Source organism: Artibeus jamaicensis, unplaced genomic scaffold, assembly GCF_021234435.1.
Source record: "Artibeus jamaicensis isolate MK-2021 breed Jamaican fruit bat unplaced genomic scaffold, CSHL_Jam_final contig_387, whole genome shotgun sequence".
NCBI lineage: Eukaryota > Metazoa > Chordata > Mammalia > Chiroptera > Phyllostomidae > Artibeus > Artibeus jamaicensis.
The window spans coordinates 92,876-112,379 of NW_026521812.1; the positions used below are offsets into that span (position 1 = coordinate 92,876).

The following is a 19,504-nucleotide window of genomic DNA, read 5'->3' on the forward strand; positions in this document are numbered from 1 at the left end:
CCCGAAGGACTTTAGCACTTCTTACTGCGGGTCTTCTGGTAACAAATTTTGTCAGTTTCCTTTTACCTAAACATTTCTTTATTTCACCTTAATATTTGTGATAGCATTATGATTCCATTAATTAATTTAAATAATTTTCATCTTGTACCCAATCCGTTTCTGCTCTTTCTTCTCCTTCTCCCCACCCTCTGGCTCCTCCTCCTCCTCCTCTCACCCGCATCCACATTATTTTAACAAGCCTAAGACATCATATCATTTTATCTATAAACACTTCATTGTGTAAGCTAAATAAGGAGAATATTTTAAATATATATATATTCTCATACTGTCATCATATCCAAATAAATTCAACAATAATTTCTTAATGTGACATCTATAAAGAAAACGTTTTATATGGCATCTATCAAGAACACTTTTCACGTGGCATTTCAAGCTGCCTAGGCACAGGCGGATTTAGAAAGAACACACCATCCAAGGCCCCATCAAAGTGATCATCTTGGCGTGGTGTAGGCCAAAGAAACATTTGACAGCCCATAAAAGAGGCGCTGCTGGCCCTACAGCCACCAACTACAAAAACAAACAAATGCACAGAAAACAATTGTGACCCTTAGATATTAGCCATAAGCATCTGCTACCATCCCAGGCCACCAGGTAGGTGGTCATCACTGAATAAGAAACGCCAGAATAAGAAAGTCTGGAAGCAACCCAGGCATCGGTAAACCAAACTCTTCCCTGGAACTCCTAATCTCATCCAAGCTTCGTGGAATTACAGACACTTGTGACCAGTCTCCCAGCTGGGAGACTGGAAACTTTGGCCACAAGAACTTACCAGAAGTCATTTACCTCAGGCCGCTGGGTCTGTATAACTGTTTCTCACTCAAGTGTCTCCTGCTGCCCTGGGTCCTACTAGGGACAGATGAACTCACTGAAAAAGCACGTGTGACTCTGAACAGGTCTTATTCTGCAGTGTGTCTTCTCTGCCTCAATTCCCACAAAGTAGGTCAAGCCTCAGAAAGTTTCAATAGGAAATGAAAATGGCACCTCCAGTTAGGGACAAAGAGAACCATAGTTACATTCATGAACAGGGTGCTGACATCCATTAGACCCAGAGAAAGCCCTGACCATGAATTAACCCCAACTGTGGGCTTAACGTGGGCCTCATCTACAAGTCTTGGGAGAAGGACAAGTTCTACCATACAACAGAATTCCAACTACTACATGTGAAGGAATTAAATTAGAAAATCACCTCTTGGAAGCTTCCATAGTAATAAATGCTTTAGATTAGAATCATCAATGGATGCATCAAACAAGTTTGCAGATAAACAGGATATTTGTGTAGATTCAAATATTTCTAGTTAGTTTAAAAGTAATCAGGTGCTGGCGAGGAGATGGAGAAAGGGGAACCCTTTTGTACTGTTGGTGGGAATGCAGATCAGTGTAGCCACTGTGGAAAACAGTATGGAGTTTCATCAAAAAACCTAAAATGGAACTGCCTTTTGACCCAGCAATCCCACTTCTGGAAATATATTTGAAGGAACACAGAACACTAATTCGAAGGAACATAAGCACCCCTATGTTCATTACAGCATTACTTACTAACACCAAGATATGGAAGCAGCCCAAGGGTCCATCAGCAGATGAGTGGATAACACAACAATGAGACATTTACACAATGGAATACTACTTGGCCATAAAAAAGAAGAAAATTTTACCCTTTGCAACAGTATGAATGGGCCTGGAGAACATTATGCTAAGTGGAATAAGCCAGTCAGAGAAAGACAAATAGCATATGATTTCACTCCTATGTGGAATCTAATGAACAAACTGAACCAACAAGCAAGACAGAGGCAGACTCATAGACAGAGAGCAGGTTGACAGCTAAGGGGTGGGGGGACTAGGGGTGGAGGGGTTGAGCACAAAGGAAAAAGGGCTCATGGACATGGACAGCAGTGTGGTGATTGCACAGGGGGCAGGGTATAAGGGGACTAAATGGTAATGGGGAAGCGTACAATAAAAAAATTTTAAATAATCATTTAAATATACTTTAGTTACTTATGAATTAATAAGTACAAAATACTTCCTGATTAGCCATCCCAAGCAAGTGGTAAAGTCAGTGTCTCGAGCAGTGGGACACATTGTCACGGTTGGCCGCCGACATGGTCCACCGAGAACACAGCATCGCTTCTGTGCTGTTCCTGTCAGTGATGTAATACCTGAAAGTTGTCTTAAGGACATATCAGCCAGCCACAAATTGAAGGTCATTCAACAAAGCAGCACATCTGTCCTTTCCAAGTGTCAAGTGAGAAAAGACAAGGAAACAGTGAGCAATTGAAGGTAGCTATAGAGACATGGAAATTAAATACACTGGGTGACCATGGACTGGATTCTAGACTGGGAAGGAAAGGACAATTGTCAGGGATATTGTTGGATCGATCAGCAATATTGAACGGAGGCTGTGGGTTGGATGGTGGTGCCCTGTCCCTGCTGATGCCCTGATAGGGGAGGATGGTGCTTTGACTGTTCGGCAGACTGTCCTTGTTTTTTTAGGACACCATGTTTACAACCTACTCTCAAATGATTTGGAATAATATGGCAAAATACAGCAAAATTTTAACCATCGACACATCCAAGTGAACAGCATAAAGAAATTAGTTAAACTATTTTTGCAACTTTTCTGGAAGTGAAAAATTATTACAAAACAAAAAAAGTTATTTTAAAGAAGAGGCTACCTGCTTTAGTTCTAAGGTGTGATGGTTGCCTATTCTTTCTGTGTTCCTACTCCCCGGGCTTTAAGTCACTGCTCCCTCTTGATCACTGCGCAGGCAGCCTTGTCACAACCTGAGACAGACAGAGTGGCTCTGAGATGGGCTTCTGGCGCGTTAGTCTGGGGAGTGGATGAGTGTGTGTGCATGTGTGTGCATGCATGTGTGCATGTGTGTGTGCGTGTGTGTGATGTAAGCAGGGGGCAAAGAAAGGACTTGTGCCTGTCCTGGCAGCGCGTAGTGTCCACACACAGAAATGCCACCAGGGGAACCTTCTCAGTGTTGATAGAGGTTAATATTCAGGCTGAATGAGCCTGTGCCAACACCCAGAACAGTGCATCTCAAAGGATCCCTGGCCTAACTCATCACTGCCTGAGGCAGCCTTTATAGTCATTTTACTGTCATTTCACAGCCCCTGACAGACAATTTTCTCTCATTTAGAATCACAAAACAGATCAATAAAAGAAGATGCAGCCCTGGCTAGTGTGGCTCAGTGGATTGAGCACAGGCCTGTGAAGCAAAGGGTCGCCGGTTCGATTCCCAGTCAGGGCACACGCCTGGGTTGTGGGCCAGGTCCCCAGTAGGGGGCGTGGGAGAGGCAACCACACATTGATGTTTCTTTATCTCTTTTTCTCCCTCCTTTCCCTTCTATCTAAAAATAAAAATAAATAAAATTCTAAAAAAAAAGGAGAAGGTGCAAAACGGGAATGTTTTCAGCCTCTTTTTCAAAGATGGGTCTCAGTACCTTCGGCGTTTTTGCCGCCACGCCCCTTCCCACCCCTGCCTCTCCTGTTCCATACCAGCAGAGCAAAAGAGCAGCATTGAGTCTGGGTTACTTTTTAAAGAAAATCTCAATTATACATGTTTTATGTTTGTTCCTTGTCAGCACTGCTACAAGGACACATTCAAGTATAATGAATCTGAGGCAAGAAGAAGAGAAAATGCTTCGGTCACATTAAAAAAGAAATCATTCCATGAGCGGCAGAAGCAGGCTAGTTTGCAGTAATGACATTGTGGCTCATTGCATTTTAGTTAATGTTGCAATGTAAGAAATCTGTGAAGAGAAATAACAACATGGAAGGAGACAACGAACAAAATGTGTGTTGCTTGTTTACTGTGACAAGGACAGCTTCATTTAAATAATTCATGATAATACTTTGCAGTGTGCCACAGAATGTACAATGTGTACTTTGCAAAAATAACAAGGCTTAGTAATACGGGACTTGAATCTAATTCTCTGCTCTTAAGTTTCTGATAAGAATTGGAAAGAAGCTGCCAAAATTGTGGTAAAAATGAGTGGGACAAGAACAGCCTGGAGACGCGGCCCGGAGAGTGGTGAGGGAGTTGGGCCGAGGTACCTGGTCTCTAGGTGCCTAAGTACCTCTCTCTCTTGTCTGGTTGCTTCACAAACACTCTGTGTGTAGCCTGGCAAGGGTCTGTATTAGATGGGTTTCCATGCGGATGCCCACGGGACACAGAATAATGACCAGGATTGGGGCATAAAGGAAATGGAGAACCAGGTGCTAAAGTCTTTAGTGAATAAGACAGCACATTCTCTGGGTGGTGTGGCTCAGTGGATTGAGCATCAGCCTGCAAACCAAAGGGTGTCTGGTTCAATTCCCAGTCGGGGCACATGTCTGGGTTGCAGGCCAGGTCCCCAGTAGGGGGCATGCAAGAGGCAACTGTACATTGATGTTTCTCTCCCTCTCTCTCTCTCTCTTCCCCTCTCTCTAAAAATAAATTAATTAAATCTTAAAAAATTAAAAAGCATAGCTATAAGGAGGGGAAACTGAAGAGGTTTTTTAAAGATTTAAAATATTTTGTATATTTCAATTCATAGTTATATGAAAGGGTGCACATATGTATAAAAACTAGGTTGTATCTGGGTAGTGGGATTATGAGTGATCGGTGTTGTACTCTTTTACTTTATCCCAATTTTTCAATGCTTCTTCAAAACCTGGTATTATTACCCTGACCAGTGTGCCTCACTTGGTTAGGCATCATCCCATAAAGCAGAAAGGTCACCGGTTCAATTCCTGGTCAGGGCACATGCCTGGGTTGTGGGTTCAATACCGGGTCAGGCAACCGATTAATGTTTCTCTTTCACATCTCTGTTTCTTTCCCTCTCTTTCTTCCTCCCTTCCCCTCTTTCTAAAGATAAATAGATAAAATCTTTTTCTAAAATCCTGGTATTACTACTGAATAGGCAAAAACAACCCAAGGCTTCATACTTGTTCCCGTCAGGTGGACACATTTTCTCCAATCTTTGCTTGTCTAACTCCTACTGCATCTTCAGCCTCCAGCCAAATCCTCAGTCAAGGCTTTCCCCACCCCCTGGACTAGATGAGGTCCCCATTACTTTTCCTCCGTCACGTAGCACAGTTGTAGCTATTTACTTGATACCTGTTGAGCTGGCCAGGCCAGACCCGGATTGTGGCACACAAAGAACGATGCACGCACACGGACCTGCCATTGTCGCACAGTTGCAGCATCCCTTTCCCAGTTTGTTATACAACCAAGGCCAGTGAAGAGACATGGTGCTGGGGGAGGAGCGAGAAACTTTGTCCGGAACCAGCTGGTGGATCCAAGTCATGTGACAGGGGAAAAGCTGTTTTTTGCAACAATATAAATAACCACATAAGCCGACGATGGGTCTTTAGGGCGATGTTTCTGGGGTGCTGCCACCACCCTCCTCCATGTCAGGCTGACCATCCCTGCCGCCCAAACACTGCCCTACACAAGGACGCTGCCATGCGCCGAGCACTCCTGCTTCATGTCCCCTGTGTCCTTTGCTGACACCGACATCCTGCACACTGGATGTGCACTGCCGTGCAAACCAAGCACTGTTTCTGTGTTTCCACTCTTGTTGGCTTCTCCAACTCAGACCAATCTTGGACTCACCACTGAAGTCCATCTCCTCCGCTGGACTGTAAGTCCCCTGAACAAGGACGTGGTGGCTGTCTTATCTGCTGCTCTGTCCCAGCACCTAATAGGGTGCTTATGGTTTGGAAAAGGGCTAAAGAAATGTGTGTAAGTTAGAATAAAGAAAGAAAAATAATGAAAGTTGAAAAAAGAAAGAGAAAATCACTGCATGTCTTAATTTCCTGCTGTCGCTACAACCGGCGACCACCAAGTTAGGGGCTCACAGCAGTGTGGATTTCTTTTCTCAGCTCCGGAGGTCGGAAGTCTGAAATCAGGTTCCCTGGGATACAGCCCAGGTTGTAGGATGGGCCCCTCCAGGGGCTCTCAGGGGGGCTCTGTTTCCTTGCCCTTTTCAGGCCCTTGTACTGCCTGTGTCCCTTGGCCCACCTTCAAAGCCTGCAGCAAAGGGTCTTCAACTCTTTCCCTCTCTCCCTCCTGCTGCTTCCTTGTCACACCTTCTCTCTGACTCTGACATCTTCTGCATCCCTTATAAGGACCACCGAGTCCTGATAATGTGGGATAATCCCCCCCTCTCACAGTCCTTCATCACATCTGCACGGTCCCTTCACTGTATAAGGTAAATCCACAGATTCCAGGGGTTAGGACGGGGACATACTTGGAGGCCATTATTTAGTCTACCACGCTGCTCTAACTTCTGAGATGTGCAAAACGCCCCAAAATATTTACAGTGGTGTTAACGTACACGGTCAAATATCCAATAACAGGCACGGACAGTCCCCTTTTTCTATTTTACAACAAGTCTTAGTCTATGAAAATATGAACTTCAGACGGCAGAACTGCCTCTGATACTCTGCTCATTGTCGAGTCCCATGCGGTCAGGACTGTGCCTAGGAGGCAGCAGGCACTCAGTAAGTATTTGTTGGATGATGAATGAATAGACTTTAGCTTTTGCCACTGACTTCAGCTTTTACCTCCCCTTCTTTAGGTAAAATAATTTCGATTCAGGAGTCCATGTGCTTCTACGAAGCTGGCTCCATCCCTGCCCCCACAAAGTGCATGATGAAGGCTGAGTCAGTTCCTGTGGCCAGTCCCCTGGCCACAGCTATTAGTCAGAAGTGGGCATGGACCTAAACTAGTCCAATCAGAGTAAAGCACAAACAAAGAAACACTTTTTCTTCGGGGCATCATGGAGAAAGTGTAATAAACGAAGCCAAGGCTGCCGAAGGCAGAACAGAGGGACAACAAGAAACAAGGTGTTGGTTTTATTTCCCAACCTCAGGATCAGGCTTTCACTGTAGCCAAACCTACTTCTGGGTTTTTCAGTTACGTGAGAGTAAAATGTGTCCTTTATCACCTTTAGTGTCAAGTTTAGTGTTGCTTACAATGAAACACGTTGTAAAAGCATCAAGTAGCACCACAAGCAAAAGATGAAAAAGGCACCCACAGAACCTGAACCAATGATCTTGTTTCATTGCGTTGTGGACAGAAGGGATGGGACACTCACGTGCTCCGTGTTTCTGCCTCCAAGGGGGAGCAGAATCGAGAGGGGGAAGAAGCCTTGGGGACTTCAAGTCTCCTAGGCCTTGTGCCGTACACTTGGGCGTTCACCACCTCACGCTGGGAATGTGGTGAAAACAGCTTCCTCAGCCCGGTTCCAGGTGTGATGAACCAACATCTCTATGGATGAAACTCATAATCTCTGTTTTTATGAATTCCAAGTGATTCTGATGGGCCTGCCCCTTCTCAACATTGGTGAACTTGAGAGCCCACTGGTAGAAGAGGCAGCCTAGCAGCTCCAGATGCTGATTCCAAAGTCAGGTACAGAGGGTTGGATGTAGGTGTGGTGTTTTTAAGACCATGTATAACTCCTTTTGAAGCCCTGAATTAATTAACAACTTAGACTCAGACTGAGGGCTGAAAGGCTCTCTTCAGTATGTAAAAGGCATCTGTTTGACTGCTTAATCCTTCCTTGTTTTGCCAAATCTGGCTGGTTCTCAGCTAGATTCTAGGGGGGTCCAACCTGCGGCTCACACACTGTGTGCAGCCCAGGATGGCTATGAATGCGGCCCACCACAAAATCGTAAATTTACTTAAAACATTACGAGATTTCTTGTGATCACATGTTGCAATGTATTTAATGTGTGACCCAAACAATTCTTCCAGTGTGGCTCAGCAGACGCCAAAAGGTTGGACCCCTGTGTGACCAGAGAAGTAACAACTTGGTAAATGGACTATTATAGACCATTTTAAAACCTGTTTATCTTCATTTCATTAAAAAAAAATTTCATTGAATTTATTGGAGTGACATTGGTTAACAAAATCGTATGGGTTCCACGTGTACACTTCTATAACACATCATCTGTGTATTATACAGTGTGTTCACCACCCAAAGACAAGTCTCCTTCCATCACCGTCTCCCTTTACCCCCATCTACCTCCCCTCACCCTGCCTTTCCCTCTGGTAACCTCCATACTGTTGTTTGTGTTATGATTTTTTTCTTAATTCTTTCACTTTTTTCACCCAGTCCCCTAACTCCCCTCCCCTCTGACAGCTGTCAGTTTGTTTTCTTTGCCTATGAGTCTGTTTCTATTTTGTTTGTTTATTTATTTTGTTCATTAGAGTCCACATATAAGTGAGATCATATGGTATTTGTCTTTCTCTGACTGGCTCATTTCACTTAATACTCTCGAGGTCCATCTATGCTGCTGCAAAAGGTAAGATTTTCTTCTTTTTTTGCCACCAAACAGTATTCCGTTGTGTGAATGTGTCACAGTTTTTCATCCACTCCTCTGTTGATGGGCACTTGGGCTGCTTCCAAATCTTGGCTGTTGTAAATAACACTGCAATGAACACAGGGTGCATATATTCTTTCAATCAGTGTTTTAGGTTTCTTCAGATATATTGCCCGAAGTGGAATCCCTGGGTCATAAAGCAGATCCACTTTTAATTTTTTGATGAAACTCCATACTGCTTTCCACAGCGGCTGCACCAGTCTGCATTCCCACCGACAGTGCACTAGGGTCCCCCTTTCCCCACATCTCCAACACTTGTTTGTTGATTTATTGATGATAACCATTCTGACAGGTGTGAGGTGATATATCACTGTGGCTTTAATTTGCATTTTGCTGATGATTAGTGATGTTGAGCATCTTTTCGTATGTCTGTTAACCATCTCTATGTCTTTGGATAAGTTTTTATTTATATCCTTTGCTCATTTTTTAATTAAATTGTTTGGGGGATTTTTTGTGTGTGTTGCATCAAATTCTTTTTTTCAAGATTTTATTTATTTTTATTTTTATTTTTTAATATATTTTATTGATTATGCCATTACAGTTGTTCTGTTTCCCCCCCTTCATCCCCCCCACCCTGCACACCCCCTCCCCTACCATTCCCCACCCCCCTTTAGTTTATGACCTGTTTATTGATTTTTAGATAGGGGAAGGGAGAGAGGGAGAGAAACATCAGTGTGTGGTTGCCTCTCACACACCCCCTACTGGAGACATGGCCCACAACCCAGGCTGGGAATCAAATCGGTGACTCTTTGGTTCACAGGTCGTCACTCAATCCACTGAGCCACACCAGCCAGGGCTGATAAATTCTTTATAAATTTTAGACATTAACCCTTTATCATCATTGGAGAAAATGTTTTCACATTCAGTGGGTTATCTTTTCATTTCGATGATGGTATTCTTTGCTGTGCAAAAACTTTTTACTTTGGCCCCTGCTGGTGTGGCTCAGTTAGTTGGAAAATTGATTCCTGGTCGGGGCACATACCTAAGTTGCAGGTTCGATCCTCAGTCGGGGTGCATATGGGAGGTAACCCATCGATGTTTCTCTCTCACATTGGATTTTTTTTCTCTCTTTGTATCTATAAATTCCATAAATGTATTTTAAAAAATTTTAAACAAAAAGTTTTAGTTTGATGTAGTCCCTTTTATTTTTTCTTTTGTTTCCCTTGCCCAAGGAGATACAGCAGAAACTATATAGTTCTACAAGAAATGTCCGAGAATTTACTGCCCATTTTCCTCTAGGATTTTTATGGTTTTGAGTCTCACATTTAAGCCTTTAATCCATTTTGAGTTTATTCTGTGAATGGTGTAAGGTGGTCTAGTTTTATTTTTTGCATGTTATCTGTCAGATTGTCCTAACCTCATTTATTGAATAGACTGTCATCACCCCATTGTATGTTTTTGCCTCCTTTGTCAAATATTAATTAACCATAAAGGCGTGGGCTTATTGCTGAGCTCTCCATTCTGTTCTGTTGATCTATGTGCCTGTTTTTATGCCAGTACCAGGCTGTTTTGATTATTATGGCCTTTGATTACTATGGCCTGGTAGTTTGTTATCGGGTGGTACAATTCCTCCAACTTTATTCTTCTTTTTCAAGATTACGGTGGCTATTCAGGGTCTTTTGTGGTTTCACATGAATTTTTGGAATATTCATTCTAGTTCTGTGAAATACATCTTTGGTATCTTGATAAGAATTGTGTTGAATATAAATTGCTTTGGGACAGTATAGACATTTTAATTCATCTTACCCCTGAGCATAGTATATGCTTCCACTTACTTGTATCCACTTTGATTTCTTTCTTCAGTGTCTTCTAATTTTCTGAGTACAAGTCTTTCACATCCTTGATTAAATGTATTCCTACATATATTTTTTGATGTAATTGTAAATGGGATTGTTTGCTTTTTGTAAAAAATTTTTACTGAATTTATTGGAGTGACATTGGTTAATAAAATTACTTAGGTTTCAGATACACAATTCTACAACACATCATCTGTATATTGTGTTGTGTGTTTACCACCCCAAGAGGATTATTTTCTTAGTTTCCCTTTCTGATAATTTATTATTGGTGTATAAAAATGCAACCAATTTCTGGATATTTATTTTCTATCCTGTTACCTTACTAAATCCATTTATCAGTTCTAGTAGTTTTTTTTGTGGCATATTTAGGGTTCTCTCTATATAGTATCATGTCATCTACAAATAATGACAGTTTTACTTCCTCCTTTCCAATTCGTATACCTTTCATTTCTTCTTCTTGTCTGATCACTGTGGCAAGGACTCCCAGTACTATGTTGAATAAAAATGGTGAAATAGACATCCCCGTCTTGTTTCTGATCTTAAGAAAAATGCTTAGGTATGCCCACTGAGTATGATATTGGCTGTGGGTTTGTCATATATGGCCTTTCCTTAAAAAATAAGGAAAATCAGGGCAGCTCTGAGCTAGTGAAGTCAAGGACTCCATGATGCCATCAAGGGCCAGAGTACTTCCATATTTGGTGTACTTCAGCATTTGCTTCGGTTCTCAGGATTATCCCCTGAGATGGTTCCCAAATGACTAACTAGTCTGAGCATAACTCACACAACAGCAGCCACAGGCTGGGTGGTTGGAAGAGGCCATGTTCCTTCCTCATGTCCTGTTTAAGTCCCTTTGAGTATGAAGAAAATGCTGCCAGAAGCTCCTTTGCAGCCACTCTCTTACATCTCCTTGGGCAGAATTAATATCTACACACCTTTCCTAAGCCAGACACCTCCAAGAGGGATGGAATTAACATGCTTCTGTCTAACCCTGACTCACCCTTGGTGGTCAAGGTGATCAGTCACCCCTGGTGCACGTGATACCTGGGGTAAAACAGGGCTTCTATCAGGAAGAGGAAGAGGAATCGGGGGGATGGCATGGGCAGGTGGGTAATCCACACTGAACGGCCCACTGAAGAGGCATTAAAGGAAGACGAGGAACGATCGAGGCAGCTGCCCGAGTGTGTGCCCAGTCCAACCTTGTACACGCCAGCCCCTGTCCTTCAAAGCTCTTACTCATCTCAGTCCTGTTCCTCTTCACATTTAAGATGCCACTTGGGGGTATTTCTTCTTCTTCTTCTTTTTTTTTACTTTTAAGGTTCTTTTCTTTTTTACAGTAAGCCCTAAACTGTTTTTAAAGTTTTCTTTATTAATGTTTGGTTGGCATACAATATTGTATTAGTTTGAGTTGTACAACACAGTGATTCGACATTTATATACTTTACACAGCACATCACCATGCAAACTTATTATAATTTTATTGACTCCATTTCCTGTGTTTTATAGTACATCCTCATAGTTTATTCATTTTACAACTGGAAATTCATACCTATTCTTCCTCCTTCACCTTTTTCACTCACCCCACCCCCACCCCCTACTCTGGCAACCATGAGTTTGTTCTCTGTATCTGAGTCTGTGTTTTGTTTTTTTTATTCTTTTTTTGTCTTTTTTTAGACTCTACATATACATGAAATCATGTAGCCTTTGTTTTTCTCTATATAACTTTTTTCAATTAGCTCAGTACTCTCTAGGTCCATCCATGTTGTCACAAAAGACAAGATTTCATTCTTTTATATTGGTGAGTAATATTCCATTGAATATACATATATATCTATGTATATCATATCTTTATTTATTCATCTACTAATGGACACCTAGGTTATTCCATATCTCGACAAGTTAAAATAATTCTGCAGTGAATATAGTGGTACATATATCTTTTCAAATCAGTGTTTTTGTTTTCTTATCTATTCAAAATAAATACTGAAAAGTAAAATTGCTGGATTGTAAGGGGTATTTATTAAATGGATAAAAGTGGTTTTATTATCTGGCAGCGCTACTGTTTCTCATTTTTTCTTTATATTTAAGTCTTCTTAACCATTGTCCATTTTCTTTTTGAGATTAGCTTTAGAATCAGCTTCTCAAGGTCCATAAGGAAACTCCATTTGGGGATTTAAACAGAGATTGAATTGAACTCAAAAATTAACTTGGAAAGAATTGGCATTTTTGAACATGAAACATCTCTTTATCTACAGTTATTTTTTATTATCCCTAATACAAATGTATAATTTCCTAATTATCAGTCTTGTGCTTATCTTTTTAGTTATATACAACAAAGATAGGGAAGCAGAGCTGAGATAAGAGAGAGAAAGAGACAGGCAGGGAGAGATGAAGGGGCTGGAGGGAGGGAGAGACCTAGTAAGACTGTTTGATTCCAAGTGTCTAGCCCAGCCTGAAGCTAGACAAACCTTACATCAGTCTACTCACATTTCTTCTTAAGGTTCTTTGAACTGCACTTCTGTTATTTTCCCTTGAAAGCATCCTGACCAGGAAATCAATAGAGAGAGTCAGAGAACGATGACAAACATCAGTAATGCTTGCCGGTAACTACAAGTGGACTTCTCAGGGCTAATGCTACCAGGGCTTCTCAGACCTGCTGGGCCATTGAGGTCCCACGGGCAGCCACTTTGACACTAATTCTGATGCAGCCCTCCTGGATATTTCCTAACGAGATTCTTAAATACAGAATACAGACAGATACTCCCTTGAAACCTTGTCTCCATGTCCCGCCCCAAATTCTCCATTTGGTAGATCCAGAAGCTAATGCCATGCATTTCACAAATGGCTGGTACTACTGCCTGGGCTGCTGTGTTTGGGAGGTTGTGCAACGAACTTCAGGAGGTGCCCTTCCCACAGGTCACAGTGTGAAATGGCAGCCTGTGGAGCTGCGTGGCAGGGCACCCTTAGCTTTCACTGCTGTGCCTACTTCCTTTTGGATTTGCTTTATAGGGGTCTTGAACTAATTAAATGATGAAAAGTCTTGAATGAAGCAAAGCATTAGTAATCACCTCTATTCAAAAACTTTTATGATCTCGAAAAATGTTTTCCTCCTGAGAACTATCAGATGACAATCTCTTTCTGAGTACCTTCTTGTTATTGCTGTAATAGGAGTGTTTTAGACAGCTTCATTCATCATTCATGAAGCATTTGCTGAGGGCTCCTATGTACCTGGTGTCGTTCTAAGTGCTTGGGACAGGCAGAGTTACCCAGAGTTCTCACCTCTAGTGGGCAGGCGGACACTAAGTAAACCAACAAGTACTGAATATAACATGTCAGGTGGTACCAAGTGCTACAAAGGTATGTTACACATTATTAAAAGAAACACCATTTACAAAATAGAAGTGAGAACTTCAAGTGCACAGGTTTTCCTAATACAGGCCAATGAACTTCTCACCCTCCACTCTCCTGTCCCCAGCCCCACCCAATTAAGTGGCTTTGGGCTTTTAATTGGGTTTCTCCCTTTCTTTTCAATTCAAGGGTGTTTTTTTTTTCTCAGCTTCATCCACCTCTAACACCCCCTGCCCCAGCAAGAAACACTAACAGTTCACATGATTGCCCACGACCATGGGAATTCTGTGAAAGGGCAGGAACATGTCCAGACCACAAGCTGAAGGGAGGGAAGAGTCAAGATGACTCGAATTTGAAGACTGTGTGAGATATTTAGGAACCCGGTGTGTCCCTGCTTCCTCCCCTCTCCACCCCTTGCCTCCACACAGAAGTCTTCTTTCCAATGGACATTCAGTCACTCACAGTGAGGTAGCTGTTCTACATTCAAAGTTAACCAAGAATTGTGTTGTCTACAGGATTTCCTCACAGTTCCCAGCTGAGCCCTCCCAGGGGCGGCTCGGAAAGGGGGGTGGGTGTACTGAAGTTGCGGGGGCGGAGTGGGGGGGCATGAAGCTTTACCTGTACGTTGGTTGGTAGCTCTGCCTCCCCTCCAACCCCACTGCCAGTTGGCTCTGAGGGAGACATATGAGGAAAGTGAATCCTTCACTGATCACTACCTCCCTCTCCCCCTGAAACACACACACACACACACACACACACACACACACACACACACTCCATCTGTCTCTTGGAAATGATTTTACATGACTGTGGCCCCACCCGCCACGCAAAGCTACAAGTTTGAACAGCTCCAGCCTTGGACTAAAAGGCCTTTGTGTGGGGCGTTCCCGGGGATTGAGCAGAGGCAATTTGAAACCGGTCTCACCAGTGTGGCTGGGAGACAGGTGCAGGCTTCTCATAGGTCTCTCTCCCCAGGTGAGACAGACACAAACAGCCCAGTTTCCTTTAAGGAGTCACGAGAAAGGTGAGCCCAGCCAAGTGGCCGGGAGACAACACACTGGAAACCAGTAGACACGTGACAACAAAAGCACAAGGTACTGGAGGAAACGCCGTGATAGAGGCTTGTAAAAATTGCTGGGGGCGAATTCAGAATGAGTGGGGAGGGCTTCCCAGGAGAAGGCACATTTCAGGTGAGGTGTGAGGGAGAATTTGCCAAAGGGATGGTTTCAGAAGCTGGACCTTTGGAAGCTCTCTTAAATATCGTAAAACTGTTGAAGAAACCTTTTTAAATTCTAACAATATGGAATATCTATTAGGAAAGGAGCATCTTCGATGTTCAAATACAGCTCACAGAGACTGAGAAGGAGCTTTTACAGAAACTGTGATAGCATATTTCTGACCAACACTGCAGCCTCTTACTTAAGCTTCGCAGTTCTAACCACCCAGAGCACAACAGGGTCATCCAGAAATCACCAGACAAAGCATCTACCACAATGGCTTCTCTGCCTGGACAATGAGGTATTTTGCACAAATATATAGCTTGGCTTACACAACGATTCCAGGCATCAAAGAAGGCTAAAATCTCCCATTTATTCACAACCTCATTCACAGTTATCAGGCAACAGGGGCTATAGGAGTAACTATGATTCCAAAGAAACACTTAATTATAAGAAGTTGATTGTCCTGTCAACATTTGACCCAGAAATTCCATTCCTAGGTATATATCTAAAAGACATAAGTACATCCATGTAGAAAAACATGTACACACATGTTCATAGCAGCATTATTTACAGTGGCCAAAATGTGTAAGCTACTCATCTGTCCATCAACTTGATGAATGAATAAATAAAATATGGCCTATCCATACCATAGAATATTATTTGGCAATAAAAAGAAGTGCGGATACATGCTACAAAATTATTGAACCTCGAGAGGATCATAATACTTGGAAGTAGCCAGTCACAGAAGACCACACATTGTAGGATCTTATTTATATGAAAAGTCCAGAAAAGACAAATACATAGAACCAGAAAGTGTATTCGTGGTTTCCCAGTGCTGGGAGCTGGAGAAGAGGAGACTGCTCACGGGTGGGGGTGTCCTTTGGGGGTGATGAACATGTTCTAGATTTCCACTGTGGTGATGGTTTCACAACTCTGAATTTACTGAAACTGTTGCACTGTACCTTTAAATGGGTAGATTTCATTGTATGTGAATTATATCTGAATGAAGATGTTTAAAAGGAAGTTGGTTGAACTAAGTTTAATCTGAGCAGTAAAGTGAGTTGGGCTGTAAGACCTCACCTAACCTGAGCGCAGTTTGTGCTGGATCAGACGTGAGCACACGGGGTCTGTGGGCGTCGGTAGAAGAGAAGCAATGGCTGATCGAAAGAAAGGGGGGGAAAGGCGGGTAAGAAAGACTTAATCCAGGCTTTGGGGAGAGAACTTATTGGTATCAAACAACAGAAGCCACCACTACAAATGCAAGATGCGTTCAGGATGCCAAGTCTAGAGACCAGAAATTGAACACTGACAGCCAACTTCCCCTACAATCGGCCGCTCCGAACAAGTCCTCACAGCTTTGTGGGACTATGAAATACAAACAGCTCTCTGCAGAAACACAGCTGCTGGGAAACAAAGCAAAGTGATTTCACTGAACAGATTAGTTCCATATCCTTGTCCCACAGAAAGAAGAATTCAGATATCAGACAAAGGATACAATTTCCAGTGACACAATGTCAGGCCTAGTATTAATAAGCCTCAAAATATACCAGCAGTTCTCTAGTGCCCTCTAGTGTTGACAACTAAAATTGCTTGGTTTATGATACCTGAGACTACAATACAAAGCAATTACAGATGTGGGGTTTGGTCTTTTATTTTCTTATCTGGAAAGCTGTCAAGTTGGAGTAAAAGAAAAGCTAGCCAATGCCTGCCATAAAAAGTTCCCTTCCCTGTTTTTTAAGTGTTGACTGAAGAGTTATTTTTCTATGGCCTCTTTTTGCAGCTTTTTCAACACAACCAGGAAGATATGTCTCCCCCTGGTGACTCAGTGACTTCATAAGGGACAGTTGGTTAACAATCCACTATGTGCCCACAGATGCAGGCGAAAGCTGACAACGGAGGAGGTGAGTGAGTCCCTAGAAGAGATGAAATGGCCCATCCAAAGAGATGGGCAGGGAAGGGTGCAAGGAAAAGGGGGAGGCAGGCATTGCCACTAAAATAAGCCAATTTGGTCTTTCACAAGTCTCACTCCAATACTTTTGGGTAGCTGCCTAAGAAGTTCAAAGTCCCCCCAACCTCACCACCAGGTTGTAGTGACAGCCACTAACACCTTGGTAAATAAGCCCAAACCAGTTCACACAGTCTGTTCTGCAGGTTTAAAACCCAGCTCTCTGACTTCTGGGTGCAAGTTTCGCTCAGTTGAGAAACAACAGGAAACAGTACAAGTTCCAGGAACGGGGTGCTGTCATTACCCTCACCACTGACCTCAGGCCACCAGCAACCCCCAGACTGACCATTTATTTGGGCATAAAACCTAGGAAACAATTCCTTCAAGCACCTGCTACCAGCATGGCTGGATTCTTCAGACGCCTCCAGGTACCCTGCAGGGCTCTCTGGAGTATTCAGTCTGTCTCACATCTTTAATTTCACTAAAGAGTCCCCATGTGTAACATTCATCTGACAAGGTGACAAGCCACTAGTTGCTCTGATAATAACTAATGTCTGATGCATGCCAGGGACACAGCAAATAACTATTTGCTGTGTTAATCAGCAAAGGATCAGGTGATAACTGAGACCATTACCTGCCCAATACAATGCTAGTATTAATTCCTGATCAGAATACTGCTGCCCCTGGTATTTCAGCCAACACCTTTGAATATCACACCATCTTTGCTGGAGTATTTCAAAGTAAAGTGTAGACATAATAGGAGAGAAAGTTAAGAGCAAGAACAAGGGCCCACTGACAATCACTGACCACTACTGTACAAGTCTTGCCCATATTCCTAAATGCTGTTACTATGGTTGCTTCTCAGATACTTTTCAGATCCATCCATTTATGTAACCCATCTTTATGGAGTGCCTACCTATGTATCACATCTCTACTTGATATACTTGTCTGTCTCATGGTTCCAAGGAGGATTTAATATACTAGGGCAATGTTAAAACTTCACTGGCTGAAGTTTTATTTACAAGTTTTTGCAAAAATTAAATACCTCCCTCTGTGCTCTGCTGAAATTAAAGCCCCAGATGTTCCATTTCCCCTCAAGAAAGCAGCAGCAGAAGAGTGTTTATAAACCTTAAACCATCGGTGGCTTTGTTTGTTTGATTTTACTTCTAAGGAAAAAAACCCTTAAGAGTTATATAAACAGTTTACTACACTTTATTTTCTTTAAGAACCAATGACAATTATATCAATAGGCCACATTTACCTTAATTGTGATTTAGTGCATCGTAAAAATATCGTGAATAAGAATTCTTGACGTTGCTTGTTAGTCCAGAGGTCAAACCAATGACTTATAAGAGCAACTCTTTCCTGAAAGAGCTATAGAGGGGAAAAAATGACAGTTGTCTGTATAGCTGAATATATTCTTAGTTGCTTAGCAATCCTCCGGCAATCTAACAACCTCAGGGCTCCTATTTGCATAGTGCTTTACAGGTCACAAAGCGTTTTCACATACTTAGTAGAGGTCTCTCCCTTCAGCTGAACCCACTTTTGGATAAGGACAAGCACAGGCTTGTTGGGTGGGCTGGTGGAAAAGGTGGGCGGGAGATATAATTACACAGGGGCCCAAGGAGGCCTCTTTCAAAACAAAGAGGTAAAAAGAATCCTGGTTCTCGTTTCTACCTTAGCTCATATGGCCTGGGGCAACAGATTCCAAATATTTCATCTTGAAATCACAAGCAGGCTACCCTCATGGAATTGTGAAAACAAGGCCCTTTGAAGTAGGTGTGATTTTACTAACTCACAGTCCTGTATCTTCACTGTACCCGCCAAAATGAAAGTTAGTGAATACTGCCCCTTAGGCATTGCTAGACGTGTCTCCGGGGAAGACATACACCAGGAACCAGCATCCCCCCAAATCTGGGTTTCAGTCCAGCTTTGCTAGGATGACACGTACCCACTCACTGGCTGGATTACTCAGTCGGGCTTTGGTCCCGGACTGCAGGGCCTGCTTCCTTTGTGAGCCGGCCTGAACCTGTAGGAGCTCTGTGGGCCCAGCCAGCTCCTCCATTAAGATCTGACTACTTCCTGGGCTACCTTTCAAAGGGGACGTCCCCAGGCCACTGATCCATACAGTTGGCACAGGAGGGCAGAGAGGATTAAAGAAATACAGAGAGCTATGCAGTGGTGACTTAAGTTACCAGCCCTCGTTAACTAAAAGATACATTGGAACTAAGGACATGAAATGATAATAGTAATAAGACAAATAATAGAAATAAATAATACAATAATTTAATAAAAATAATACAAGAATGAACTCTTTGTTTCACGTCCTCACAGCTGTTAAGCTGCCTTCGCCCACCCTGTACATTAACTCTCTCCGCACCACCGGAAGCACTTCTTTTTTTGTCACAGTAAACAGTGTGTGCTCTGGAGGTTGCTCTTCGTCCCAGGAGGTACAGAGGAAAAGGGGGACAGATCTGGAGCCCCCCATAGGTAGGACGTGGGGACTGGGGTGAGAAGAAACTGTCTTTGGTGCAGACAAAGGTAGGTTTATTTTTGTTTTAGGTGATTCAAAAACTAAATTGTTTAGGGATGTTTCCACCCTGAAAAAAAGCATATGGCAACATGCAACCCAACATATTGTAGTAAAATCAGCCTCACAAAGGAAATTCGCTTTATTCTAGAGTATGAGACTCACCTGTCTGTTTAAAGACTTGTTGCTAAACGGTGTCCAGGCACTGAATCTTGTGCGGAAGCTCTCCAT

The 19,504-nt window shown here is 42.7% G+C and overlaps 1 protein-coding gene across 1 annotated transcript in view; it reads right to left on the reverse strand.

Moving 5' to 3' along the window:
* ECT2L (epithelial cell transforming 2 like) overlaps window positions 1-19,504 on the reverse strand; it is a 65,769-nt gene extending 46,265 nt beyond the window's left edge. Inside the window, exons 1-2 of the mRNA XM_037137688.2 lie at window positions 19,439-19,504; window positions 18,005-18,117 (exon numbers count right to left, since the gene is read on the reverse strand). Coding sequence (XP_036993583.2) covers window positions 18,005-18,117; window positions 19,439-19,504 — 179 coding nt within the window. The remainder of the gene's footprint in view (window positions 1-18,004; window positions 18,118-19,438) is intronic.